General features: G+C 44.2%; 1 protein-coding gene across 1 annotated transcript in view; it reads right to left on the bottom strand.

Moving 5' to 3' along the window:
• man1a1 (mannosidase, alpha, class 1A, member 1) overlaps window positions 1-14,332 on the bottom strand; it is a 94,211-nt gene that overhangs the window by 65,255 nt on the left and 14,624 nt on the right. Inside the window, exon 2 of the mRNA XM_035143942.2 lies at window positions 2,554-2,650. Within this exon, the coding sequence (XP_034999833.2) occupies window positions 2,554-2,650 (97 nt within the window). The remainder of the gene's footprint in view (window positions 1-2,553; window positions 2,651-14,332) is intronic.

The raw sequence follows: 14,332 nt of genomic DNA, 5'->3' as shown, positions 1-14,332 counted from the left end.
AAACACAAGAAGGTAATCATTAAAAAATGATTCTGTACATCTTCCACAATATATATAATGAAACAGACACACGTTTCCCACGAGGTTTTCAGACTGACGTGTGTTTCAGTGAAGGGTTTTCTATTAAAATGTCATTTTACAACATATCAGGGCCTTTGTGAACATAACACATCTCAGGGATTTACATTTTAATCTCAAACACAAGTATTACAGTTTGACATCGACGTCATCACTGCCTACAATTCGTAAAACAGATTGAAGTCGTATCTGTGACTTGAACATTTCCTCATAAAATCCAATAAGTGCATATCATCAGATAATAAACTTGGGACAACGCCGACGTTACCGGTTCCACGTGACATTTTACAAGACAAGACGTATCTTAGAGCGCTTACACTCTAATCTTAGATTTTAGTGCCGCCTCAATCTTCCAGCACTTGACGTTGTGTGCAGGGTTTCCCATGAATAACCCAGACTATGGCGGACCACTTCTCTAAAAAACATATCATCTCTGTAACTTAAGTCTCTTGTGCAGCGCTGTCGCACGCTCGCCGAAAGACACGGTGAACCATTGAACTTTCAAAAACAACCGTAACACTTTAACCGTCCTCGAACACCAAACCATCGTCCTCGCCAGTCACCTCTCTCCTCTTGTCACGTGATGACGGGTACTCCGCTCCCTGCTGCAGTAGAGTCACACTTTCACTTTCAGCTAATAACTACAGACAAGTATTGAAAGCTAGTATTTTAAAAAAAGCTCTTCTCTCCCAAGGATATCAGATACAGAGTCTTCTGTGACATGTTAAAACAGTTGTGTATCCAGCTGTTTGCTTTTTACTGCAGTGAACAATCCAACAGTAGTACTGCATTAAGTACTAATGTGATGCTGCTGGAAACAGACAGAAAACTCAAAACACTCGGGCTCTGAACTCTTTTTAAAAACACAGAGTGTACCCTATAAACATCATGTGTAAACACAAAGGGCATTTAGCTGCTACAGAGCCAGATGTTTCCCTCAAGAGCAGAGCAGAGGTGAGAGAAGAGACGAGGACCGGCTGGCTCTGACACACGTGTTTCTGCTGGATGTGTAAACAGGCGGTTCTGTGCAGACATGTTGGATTTAACAGACTTTGTTATATGTGATGTGTTTACAGCCTTCTTTTCTGCCCCGAGCCAAATATAATCCATCAACCATCTTAAATACCATTTCCATTTCTCTATTTCCTTCCACTCTGCCGGGCACGTTCATGTCAGATTCATTATTTTTTTGTTAATACGCGGTTGTTACCTTTACACAGGAGGCTGACGAAAGGAAACAACAACAAACACACAAACTCACACACCAGACAGAGTGTGTGAGTTTCAGAAGAACATCTCATCCTCGTCTCCCTCACGCGCACACGACCCACATCAGGGGCTGGAGGTATCAAAACAAATATTCTCTCTCTCTCTGAGAATTTAATTAGGTCAAGAAGAGAAGAACAGAGATCTGAACAAAATTAAAAAAAATCCAATCCCCGCTCTTATTAATCTAATCAGTCAGAATAAATGAGTTATTATTTTGTACGAACACTTAGGAGGGGGGCAGATAAAGACACCTGCAGAAACAACACCACCCCCCCCCCCCCTGCCACTACAGCCTCATTGAAGATTAAAGGCTCATTTATTCAACTCCTCCATGAGATCGTCTCCTCTGCTCTCCCGTGCGATCAGGAATGAAGAGTAAATCAGAAATGTCAGTTTCAAGGCTGCTGCTGCTTTTTTAAATATTAACCAGTCGATCCAGAAGCAGTTTTATCTCGAACGCTTTCAAGTCCGTGGTCCCTTTATCTGCGCGAACAATTACGGAGACAACCAAAACCCACTGCAGATTAAATATGACGACGGTATTAACGGTTTTAATGAGTTGTATTGATCCTCTGCCACTGGCACATGTGCCGTCACAGCAGATCCGTGTGATCCTCCGCTCTCCAGCTTCATGTCCAGCTCTTAAACCGACAACCTCAGCCAACGTAACACAATGAGAGGAGACTGAGAGCAGCAGTGTGTGTGTGTGTGTGTGTGTGGCTATGGGGATAAGAAAGGACTAGTTTCAGTCACTGCTACACGACCTGTCTCATAAACAGAGGTGTGTGTGTGTGTGTCTGTGTGTGTGTTAGCCGCATTTATCTTGGCATGAAAGGCAGTCAGATAAATAAGGTTCTCAGGAGAGAAATACCACCGTGTAAAAACAGAGGAGGAAGAAGGAGAAAGAATAAGACGCTCGTTAACAGCACGGACTCCGACAACTGGCGCGGAGCACAAACAGAATATAAATATATGATAAAACTGACATTTAGAGGCACGATGGATGGATGACTAACTGACGGCCAATTTGGCTGCTAATCTAAAGGCCAAGGCTGCTGGTGGCAGGGACAAGAGATCAATCCGTGTGTGTGTGTGTGTGTGTGTGTGTGTTGTGTGTTGTGTGTGTGTGTGTGTGTGTGTGTGTGTGTGTGTGTGTGTGTGTGTGTGTGTGTGTGTGTGTGTGTGTGTGCATAGTCTCTCACTCACCAAATAGATTGCTCGAGTGGCCTTGCTTGGAGACGGGCCTGAGCTCATTGGAACCCCAGGCGTAGTGCCTGTAGCTGTCCCATGCATGCTTCATCATCTGACAGGGAGGAGGAGGAGGAGGAGGAGGAGGAGGAGGAGTGGGGGAGGAAGAGGGGGAGGAAGAGGAGAAGATGAGAAATTAAAAGCGTTAAAGATGACAATCACTTTTCAGCTGGAACAAAAAGAGAATCAAATCATTTTTTCAAGTCGTCGCCACGCTGTGGTTTTGTTTACAGCTGCTAGAGTTTTGAGGGGGAAAAAAAATCAATAATGGATTTTGAAATACACATTTACATTTTTCAAAATGAGACGTTCATACAAGCAGACACTGGATAAGGACGCCCTGTCAGGAGGAAAATCTCATTACATTTACCCCAAAGCCCGAGTTACAATCTGAGACCCAAGAAAGTGGAGACAGTTATTCATCAGTGATTGATCCGTCATCAAAGCAGCCGTCAATTCATTCCCTGTCAATCAAACACTTGATTAATTGACCAGTCACATATAATACATGGGCGATAAGTTGACAACAATATTCTGTTTGTCGTTCTCCATCTTTTCGAGTGATTCCCGTCGAGTGTTTTCTTCATCGCGTTCCATTCGGTGGCAGATAAACCATTTATGACCAGCGACTGACTGATTGGCTCGTCTCTGATAAATAAAACCTAAACATCGGCCCGTTCCCTGCGAGCAGAAACACCGCCCGCTGCTGAGTCTCGTTATTCGCCGCTGAGAGCGTCTGCTGAAGTGACTGGAGCTCCATCTCTTTTTAATCTGCCGTTGGCTGGAGACTGGAAGAGCGGTTTTTTCAATCTAACAACCAGACACTTGTTTCTGCTGCAGATGTGTCTGCCCTGCTAATCCAGGTTATGTGGCTTCGTCCCAGAGCTTTCGTAAACCTGCCTCTGGATTAAACTCGCTAACACTCTTTATCCTCCACCTTCAGATGGGATATAATAACAGTGCTCTGGTCTTATATAAGCTCTTACTTGTGGTAATGCTGTAACCTATAGCACCCAATGGTGACAGGCCACTTTTAGAACGGCACTTGAATTTATCCTTGTTGTGGTGATTTTCAGCCTCTTAGACTCTTTTCTTCATCTCTAAAAGCCGCAGCGTGTCAGAAAGAGAAACCATGGCTGCTCGGTGACGTTATGCTGAATGCTCCGATCGTAGCCAACATGATATTCGCGGTTGTGGTAAACATTTCGGTAATAGCAGTGAGAACATCGCAATTAAAACGTGTTTTTCGTAGAACGCAGTTGATATCGTACGAACTTGTGGCTTCTAAAAGGAGCGTATACCAGTGGAGTTATCTTGTGGTAAGGACATTGTTGGATGGTTACAAGTTTATGGCTGATAATCAAAATCTTTATTCAGAGAATTATTTTTATGCTGTTGAGCTCTTTGCTTTTTGCCACGTGCATTCGGCATAGTGATATTGAAACTGATCTATATCCTGTTGCAAGCATATACACGTGTGTGTGTGTGTGTGTGTGTGTGTGTGTGTGTGTGTGTGTGTGTCTCTGCAGCCACAACCTGCAGTGCAGCCTGGCACAGTCACTTGTTGTTACGGCTGCTGACTCACTGTTAATTAGCTCACTCCGAGACAAGCACTCACTCACCAGGAATAACAACAATTAGCTGTGATGATTTGAAAGGCGAGTACAAATGACCACAGCAGGCAGTAAACCAGCCGGCCAACGAATCGCTCCGTCGAGGTGGCCAGAAAACCAAACACAGTAAAGTACGGCAGTAGTGAGCCATTCGGTGAGTCAAGCAGGAAACCAGCCTGGAAACTGGTTTTCACAGTGACGACGCCGTCTCCCACCCGACTCATAACCACTGTGAATTGAGCAGTGAGACAAGACAAGCTCGAAGGGGGGTTTGGTTGAAAGCTACAATATGAAAAGCTCCAGTATATTACAAGATAAAAAAAGAAACCATAAGATCAAGTTTAGTGGAGCCTGTAGAAACCTCATCCACAGGACAGTGCCTCTGGCCAATTAGTTCCAGAATTAATTCTGGCAGAATTAGTTCGGCTGCAACAGCCTATTATTTCCACTATCAATTAAATCAGCGTATTAATGTGTCAGTCTATTCACGTTTGGTCTGGAAAAGTTAGAAAACTGTAAAGAACGTCCGTCACAGTCTCTTAAATCCAGGGGGACTTCCTCAAATGTTGTTACTCGTCCAAACAACAGTTTAATACTAAAGGAAACTCTGATAATTATTGTGGAGGATTGATTAATTAGCACATTTACCTCTTATAGCCTTTGCACCAACCTGCATCACTGTTATACAGACACACAATAACTCTAAATCCACACATTGTTTCTCTAATTTTAACCTTTGACTGGTTCAGTGTTGGTTTAACCAGACAGGTCAACGGCTCGTGACACCGGTGTTCGTCTTTTAAACACGTACACAAACACAAACACAAGCACGGAACAAAAGCCGCCTCATTTACATAACACCCGACAGACACATCAAAAGGAAAATATAGAAATAGCTTTTCCTCCACTTGAACCCACTAATTAAAGCTAGTGAGTCTGCTAATTACCGCTGCTACTGTATATGGATGTCACATTAAGAGATGCTCTACGTGTTCGCATTACGATTCAGGAGGAGGACGAGGGCAGAGCCAAGGACACGGAGATCAGGCTGACAGAAAGTGCTCCCCCGAATTTTCAACGTAGATAAATAAGCACTGAATATATCGGGGTATTGTTACAAAATTGGGATTTGATACGTCCTTATGAGGCAACTATTACTATTATATACTTTGTCATAAGGGTTTGATAACAATCATGAATGTGTATAATTTGGTGCAGCTTGATTGAATTTCCAGGGACCACTGGTTCTACTGGTGGCACGCTCTACTGAGTGTCATTCTAGTTGCCATTTTCAATAACTATATATTTGCTGATAAATTGGTATCAGATGTTTTTATTTACTCCATAATATTTGGTCTGGGCTCGACTGTTTCTCATCATCATCATCATCATTCCAGTTGGTTTTCTGTTTCCTGTGGGAGGATGATTTGATCAGACCCCGGCCGATCACCAGCATCCTGCCGCTCAGCGTTTCCAACTGAATTAGATTCTGTGGGAGGGTGGGGGGTGGGGGGTCAGTCGGGGTCAGGTGGGCGGGGGTTGATTATTGGTAACCTCGGCCCCGGCACATGCACACAGCGTTCGCCGAAGACTTCCTGCCTGGACCGTTAAGCAGACGAAGACTTCCAGAAATTGTCATAACAATTACTTTGTGACAAAAAACCACCAAACAGCCAATTACTACGTCCGTGGATCTACTATCTAATTCAGTCTGTACACGTGAGTGTGGTGCACAGAACTAAACATGCCTGTGTAAACAGTCTTATTGGATTTAATGCTCAGGATCCCTGTGTGTTGAATCTAATTGGATTAACTGAGCAGGATTTTATGGGCTGACCACTGTTATTAGGATCTGGTGGCTGAAGCTATTTCAGACACACAATAGCTCCGTGCTAATTGGCTCTGTGTTTAAGGTGCCACGGTTTTCTAGGACACCAGCGAGTCCAATCTACCGCGGAGATCTCAAGCACACAGGCGCAGACACACACACACACACACACACACACACACAGACACACACCAACGCGGCGGAGGACGAGATTATTTTCTGCAGGAAGGCTGCGTGTGAAGTGTTGACAATCAACCCTGAGTGGAGAATGACCTCCTCCTCTTTTGCTCTTCAATTTATTCCTATTCTCAGTTGTTGTCCCCCCACCCCCTCCCCTCCTGCTCCACCTCCATCCTCTCAGCCTATTGATCTACCTCAGCCACTGAACTAATAACTGTGTTGTGTTCACTGATGACAAACAGGCACATGCACACATCCTCAGTTCACACACGTGCAGACACACACAGCCAGAACCTCGTCCTCCGCTCTTTACAACTGTTTCCTATCAGCGGGGGAAATTGTGTTATAGCATGCGGGGAATAAAAGAAAAACAGTAAAGGATTCACCCAGTGTAACAACCAAGGCCAGTGCTCGTGTCTTTTTTTGCAAATTCTGCAGATAACAATTTGGTCTTTGTGTATTTTTTCCAATGAAACGGAAAAACAGATTCATAGGCAGCTTCCACATTAAGAGTCAGATACCTGAGCTTCAATTATGCTGTTTACAAGGTCGAGCTCGTGTGGTCGTCGTTCTTCATTGTTCGCCCCCTGAATGGGGAACGTCACCGATTACAAATATCTGGTGCATTAGCGAGATGAGAAGCTTTTATGGGGAAAAAAAAACGAGCTCGGTCTCACAAAGAAGGTGAGAATTAAACTGTGTTCACAGGTCGTGCTCCTCCTTAGAAAACAGAACAAATCAGCTATAATGACAACGTTGAATTATGATGGTGTTATGAATGTGCCGGCCGCCTTGTCCACACTGTAATTACTGGAGACACTTCACTTTTAGAAGTCATCATTTTGAACTGTATCTCACCGTGGGATCGTCTTCTTGATAGAACGGAGAGAAACTTCACCTCGTTTCTGATTATAAAGTTCCCAAAGGAGACATGTGATACTTGTTCAGTGTTTCTTTCCTCTCGTCTGACATTTGTATTTTTTTTGTGTGTAAAATGTGCAAATTTAAATGTCCGCGGTCCCTCCAGTGAGTCCTGGGTCTACCCCGGGGTCTCCTCCCAGTTTGAATGTGCCCAGTAAACCTCCAGCAGAAGGCGCCCAGGAGGCTTCAGGACTAGATACCTGAACCACCTCTATTGTCCCCTTTCAACGTGAAGCAGCAGCCGTTCTGCCCCGAGCTCCCCCCCCGAACTTACAAGCAGAAACAAATGCATGTATGATGATAATGTGAAGCGTATGCCTGAGCTTTAGTCATAAAAGTGTCTATCAAACATCTGAAGAACGCTGTGAAGACGCAACTCAGTAAAAAACTTCCTCTGATAAAGCAGTAGTGTAGTCGTAAATGTTAAGCACAGCTCAGAGCTGGATGATCAACCAGAGACAAGGATTTCTCCTCCAGTACATCCACCCTCCGGTTCCTTCCCAGAAAAAACTTAAATTATTATGATTTGATGTGTTGTTTTTCTCTGGAATTCGTTATGATTTACATTTTGTTTTGAGAAATCTTGAATATCTCTGCTAGAAATCCACAGGTGTCGTTAAAGTGGAACACAAACGTCTTGAGGGCTGCGACTGCAGAAAGTTGTGAATCTTCTAAGTCTTTTATGGCTCCGGAGGGAGCGGTGTGATCGAGAGGAGCCCTCTCCCAGTGTAGCAGGCGCTTATTGGGGGGTCTGACAAATAGTGTTTCACTGTTATAAAGTTTAATTCAGTGTTAGACACTGACCCAACAAGTGGTGCGCCACCACAGATGTACACAGGTCTGCTGAGGCTCCAGTTAATGTCCCCAAAATGAAAACCTGGCGTTGATCCAGTGCGTGTTCTTTACTGCCGTTACACACCGAGCGGCGATGGCAAATCATTAACTGCTGTGCAAAGATCGAGGGGTTAATGACCCCGTTTGCTCCAGGGTCCCTCAAGTCATCTGCAACTGAGGGAATGCGTGTAAAAGAGGAATGTGTGTTTGTGTGTTTGTTCCCATCCCACGGGGGCTGCTGTGGTGAAAGCGAAGCTGAAACCGGATCCGGCCTCTGTCCCTGGAGAAACACTTGGGACTCACGCCCTTGTAACAGGTGCACTGTTTGTGTCAGAGTGGCAGAGGCGAGAGGGCGAGTCGGAGAGAGAGGAAGAGGAGAGAGGAAGAGGTCGGTACGGTGACAATATGGCCGTTGGGCAGATAAGGACATCAGAGAGCCAACTGGCACGAGGGCCTAACAAACACACACATCTGCCTGCCACAGACACATCCCCGGTGAGTGTGTGGTGAAGGGCAGATGCTTCACTGCTTCACTCCCATTTCCATGAGAGGAAGATAAAGACGGGGAGAGAGAGAGGGAAGCAACAATCCTGCATCACAACAAGCAAAGAGACAGAGAGAGAGGGAGAGGAGGGAGAGAGGGCGAGGGAAAACTGATCAAAAACTGCAGAAATAATCCAAAATACATATTGAACTGCTCCCAGGAAATAAAGTTGAGAGTAAAAAGTTAATTAAAAACGTTATTTATGTCCATTAAAGCCTGTTTATGAATCAAATAAAGCTTAATCAATAAAAGGAGTGAAAACCGTAATAGTAAATAAACCGCAACAGAGAAGAGAAAGATAAGAAATGTATTATTTATGCAGTGGCGTTGATGGAAAAGGGCTCAGCGGGACACTCGGGACTTCCCATCTTTCAGCAAAGTCTCAGCAAACTTTTCAATTATTATCACTCTGGAGTGAAATCAGTTTCATAAACATCGAGAGAGTTCATGAAGAAGTCATTGAGATGAATTGATTTGACTTTGAAGTGAGTTGGCGCGCACGTGTTTCTCCGTCAGAAGAAGCAATCAAGTGCTGCTCCCTTAGTATCTAAAGAACAAACGAGATATCACCAAAAATCAACGAGCAACTGAAACAACAAGCAACTCAGCAGATAACTGGAAACATGAGCTGAGACTCAATCACACATCGTGCAAGTCTGGACATTCTCCTGAAACTTTACAGAAGATGTGAAAACGCACATGTCGGAGTCGGTTGCTCCAGAAATGTTCCGGACATTTTTGCTGCCAGCCACTTAAAAAAATGTCCAAGAGAAGTTGTTGATGAGGTTTGTAAATTACGAAGGGTGAAACTGGAAGAATACGAATATTTAGAGGTTTCCACACACGTAGAAGACGCAGGCGAAGATGGCAACTTGGAAATAAAACTACATTCTAGAGCTTCTGGCGATTATCTCTGGTATTTATGTACTGTAAACAAAAACTATGATTTTCATAGTTTAGTTTATGCGTCATGTCCTGCATCCTCTACCCAGGTTCTTATGAACACATCTGACTTGGACAATCTCCTGCTGCGTACTTCACGTGTGAAGAATTCCTGAGTTACACAGGAACAGACTGAGAAAGCCGAGCAGAACCGTTTGAGAAACTGATGAGGCAACAAAGAAAGAGCCGAGAGAAATCTTGGCTTTGATTTCACCGAAAAAGTTCAAATTGATAAAGTTCCCGTGCGAGTGCTCAGACGCAGTTGAAGCACGCAACAACTTTCCCTTTTCACATGAAGCCTGATTTGTTGATTCTCTCGCTGCAGGGTTGTTTACCAGGCATGTCTTAATCTCTCTCTATATCCACCCTCTCCTTCCCTCTGTGGGGACGTGAGAAACACTGTGCACCTCCGTAATAAATATTACTTCATCTCTTTCATCCCTATCTCTGAGCCCAGACAGCCTGTGCTGCGACTTCAACATAAGCAAATGGACGGGAGCAGATACACACACACACACAAGCCTTTTATGGGAATAAATGAGATTGCATTAAACATTCACGATGATTAAGTTGGCAGAAACGAGCGTCACAGAAGGAAGCTTCTTGCATCATGTAAACGATTCTACGCAGACGCCACGAGTATCTGTGTGCACGGAAAATATACAGACAATCTCCAGGATGGATGGAGAGACGGGGGTTCGCAAGGTTTCACACATCAAACATCATGAAATGTACTCGACCCTGAGGCTGCACTTCTATTGGAAAAGACGTCGGTCGCCCCCGCGCACCGTTGGGACACTAACGAAGACTGAGGAAACATTTTTGGGGGGAAAACTTGCAGACGTGAGAGTTAATACAATTACAGAAAGCAACTTTTAGGGTTAGATAGTGAGTCTGATGGTCATGTTAAAGTATCAGTCAAGCGGCAACCCCACCGTGATGTCAGCCGTGGTTTGTGAGACGACATTTTGAAGCCTCAAGCATTTAGTTCTGTGATATCTTTGTTTTTGGAAACCAGGAGTAACCATTATTGGCTGTGACCTGCGCCCATTGGACAGAACTACCTGAAAACCACATGGGAACATCATGCTGTGTTTGACTTGAAACCAGAGATGGACGCCATGAAATCAAATCCTCCGACAGATGATTACTGACATAACTCAAGGGAGAAGTATCCAAGTGAGAAGTATCAGCTAACACTACTCAAACAGGCCATCCTCACCATCAACATTAATAAAGGCTCAGTTCTGCGAGAGGCCAGTGAGCCAGTCTGCACAATACCACAACCCTGCAACTGGCAAAATGCAAAGCAGTCATTTCCCAGTCAATAACGACACCTGTGTCTGACAGTTCAAACTGTCCACCATTAGAATGAATCCTTCTCCAGGCACAAATGCAACTGTGGGTCCATTTTGTGTCCACCTGTGTGCAGGAGGATGCAAATGAGTGCAGGTACAACAAATTAGAATTTCAAATGTAATGGCCGGTAACCGAGGTGTAGCAATACCCAGAGTGAGCCGCAGGTAAATCTGCTGATCAGCTGATGGTGAGAAGACAAACAAAAACCAAGCTTGACACAAACAACGAGCTTAATAAATAATCATACAGGTCATTTGTCAATCTAATCATATATGCATCTCCAGTACTGCACACAGGGAGGCAACCTATAAGCCTGGGAACCTATGGGGAAATATAAATTCTGTTTGTGCAGAGGAAGTAAAGAAGTCCAATGTGAAGAGGTCAAGAAAATAGTGTATTGTTGCACTTGTGTACTACACATCATGTATATTCCATATCTGATCACTATTCCTCACGTATGCTGCAGCGTTGTGCTTCACTGCCTCGTCTCCCGGGCTGCTGTTTCCACCGAACCACAAAAATCAATTTACAGAAATTACCCGAGTTGTGTAATTCACCCCAGCGAAGATAATGTGAGTTTTTATTTAAAGTGCAGATTGATTTGGACACAATACATATCTTAGTATTATTATTATTGGGAGACAATGGCTGAGTGGTTTCTCCACTAAGTGCTGAGTTTTTACCGAACGTCTTGGCAAACAAACAATCTTCTGGTTTCATTGTTAGAGCCGCGATCCACCGCAAACTATGACGACTGCACTTGAGTGTAATGGTTTACATCTTAGTCTCGAGAGTGATGATAATCGCGGCTTTCAAAGAATACGTCGAGGTTCGCTTTATGATTCTGCTCATTCTGGGAACTGGAGAAATAATGCGTGTGGTGATTTGGAGCAAATAACACTTGAATCGTGGCTAATCATCATTAAGTCTCTATGGGGATTAAATTATGAAATGCAATGGAAAACGCGTCATTGAACTGAATCCACAGAAAAAAGGTCGGCAAAATTAAGACTTACATATGATAATGAGCCCTAAAGACAAGTGAACCAGGACAATCGGATCAACCTGTTGTTCTCAGTGCTGTTCCCCTGAGTGCTGAGCTGAAAACAAGGCTCCCGTCGCCACAGCTCCTTCAGTAAGGCTACAAGTCTTTAAAAAAAAAAGACACTGACATTTCTGCCAATAAAACCAGCTTTCTGACCCGTGCTGCTCTGGAAACGAAATCCACCACCTAAACATTTTTCCACCTCGCCTCCTCACCGCTCGGAGCCAGAGGACAATATCCCCTTCCCTCCGCCTATGGGACCAGTTCTTCAGGGATCAGTGAGGGATTTCCTAAGCGGTTTAGTATTTCAACAACCATATATGGGTCAGTATTGTACCGTTGGAAAAGAAAAGAGGACGCTGCCTTCCCACAGTCTCCGCTGACAGAGGAGCGCATTTAATACGCTTCCATGATAGTGAGCGGCTGCCGTCTTTATTGAATGAACGTGGTTTGTATTTCTTTATTAAAAGACAAACTCCTCTAACAGTGATGAAGTGATTATCTTGTTGAAACGTCCTAAGCTGAAAGAGGAGGAGAAATCCGGTCTGTTTCCCCCCCGAGCACGGCTAAAACAACAATGTTGTCGACAAATTAAGGGAACGAGAAAGTTTAAAGCGCAGCTCTGTAATTAAGGGAAACGGCAAATAGCAGTAAGAGATACACAGTGAACAATAACAACGGCTGCAGTCCCAGAACAAAGGAGACAGAGGAAACCAGTGGTTAGGAGTTATCTGATTGGTCATTAAAATTCCACTTTACACTGGAACCAAGAAAACTCCCTCGAAGATCCACTAACATTTGGCCTTTTGTTTTCAGGGGTAAAGCGTTGCATCAATAACTAATTGTTTAAAACCAAAGTTAGCGTAGAAAATAAACACTTTAAATTGAGAACTACCCCAAACGATAGAGATCATCTTTGGGGAAAAGTTAGTTTGGATCATTTTCCATCCACCAACATGAAGGAGGTGGATAGATGATGTTTTATTTTTTTGTCATGTCATCCATATTTCTATTATCAGGGATTTACACCTGTTCTTGGATTCAGTAAATTGGCTCGATGATCATCCTGAAACTGCTGCGTTGCTTTGATTCTTCACACGTCAGATGATCTAAACCACTTCCATTCAAATCGACAGGAAAGAAAAACCCATTACCCTCAACAACCCACCATCGACTTATCTACGATCATCCCACTGGTAAAATCCCAGTCAATAAATTCAAACCAATAAAAAAAACAAACAAGATATTTCCCTTCAGGCCTTGTCCACACTTCATTGGTCCCCGCACTCCTAACAAGCTGAGCCAGAGCCAAGACTACCTGACCTAACTGGCCATAAAACACGTGGCTCCCAGTGGCCTGAATGGTGCTGAGTGTTGATAATGTGGCCGACCTGAAAACCAGCATCACAAGTTAATCAATATTAGCTGACGGCCGTTAGCGGAGGAGAGGAGAGGAGAGGAGAGGAGAGGAGAGGAGAGGAGAGGACGATGCTGTTGAAGACGAGAAGGGAAACAAATCTATATCTGCGTCCGAGTGTTTAGTTAAAAACCTGGTTCTGGCAGTAAAATAACACTCCAGTGGGAGCTCACTTATTGACAGTAAAGACATTACAATAAAACATGGACGCTGACGTCTCGGTGATATGATTACTTTCATTATGTGCCCAGAAAGGGAGGCGGAGCAGCAATCAGCCATGTGTTAGGGAGCGTGTACAAGTGTTGTTTTTCAAATTAAATTCTACCTATCGAGACCAATACTGACGACCAACAGTATAATAAAACAGTAGATATTGCAGTTTGCCTTTTATTGGTGTGTATCTGCTCGATGCTGACACTCAATTCAATTTTCCTGCAGTTTTTATGTTTGCCTGCTGTATTTTCCCCGAATGTCGGAGTGGACAGGATTGATTGATGAGGGGAAACGGTGATCTGCGACTTGTTGGACTGGGGGTCCTGGGTGGGGTGGGGGGGGTAGTCACCTCTACACAACACACACACACAAACACCCATTTATTGACTTGACCTTTCTCCCGGTTGAAGGAAGCAGACCAATTGGGTTTGACCCGGCCGCTTGACAAAAGGCAAACTAATGAAGACTTGGTGAAAGGCAGATTGATTTCCCCCCCCCCCTCCCTCCATAACATTCATCCCCTGCTCCGGTACAGGAGGCGGGAGAGGAGGGAGGCGGCGGCGGCGGAGCGCGGGCTCATCATTCAGTTATTTAACAGGTTGGCAGGGAGGAGGACCGAACAGGACACAGACCCTGTGGGCTCCATTCAAATGACTCACTCTGACAGAAAGGAGAATATGGACTGGATTGATAGAGGGGGGGGGGAATCTGGAAACTGCCCCTTTTGGCCACTTCATCCAATCCATTCCGTGCATTCGTCAATTATCTAAACCGCTTATCCTTTTAAAGGTCAGTATTTTAACTTGAAATAATTGGGCAGAGCCATAATTTACTAATAAAA

The sequence above is a fragment of the Hippoglossus stenolepis genome, chromosome 20 (genome assembly GCF_022539355.2).
Source record: "Hippoglossus stenolepis isolate QCI-W04-F060 chromosome 20, HSTE1.2, whole genome shotgun sequence".
NCBI lineage: Eukaryota > Metazoa > Chordata > Actinopteri > Pleuronectiformes > Pleuronectidae > Hippoglossus > Hippoglossus stenolepis.
Note: the sequence above shows the minus strand (reverse complement) of the source record. Positions and strands in the feature narration are given on the sequence as shown.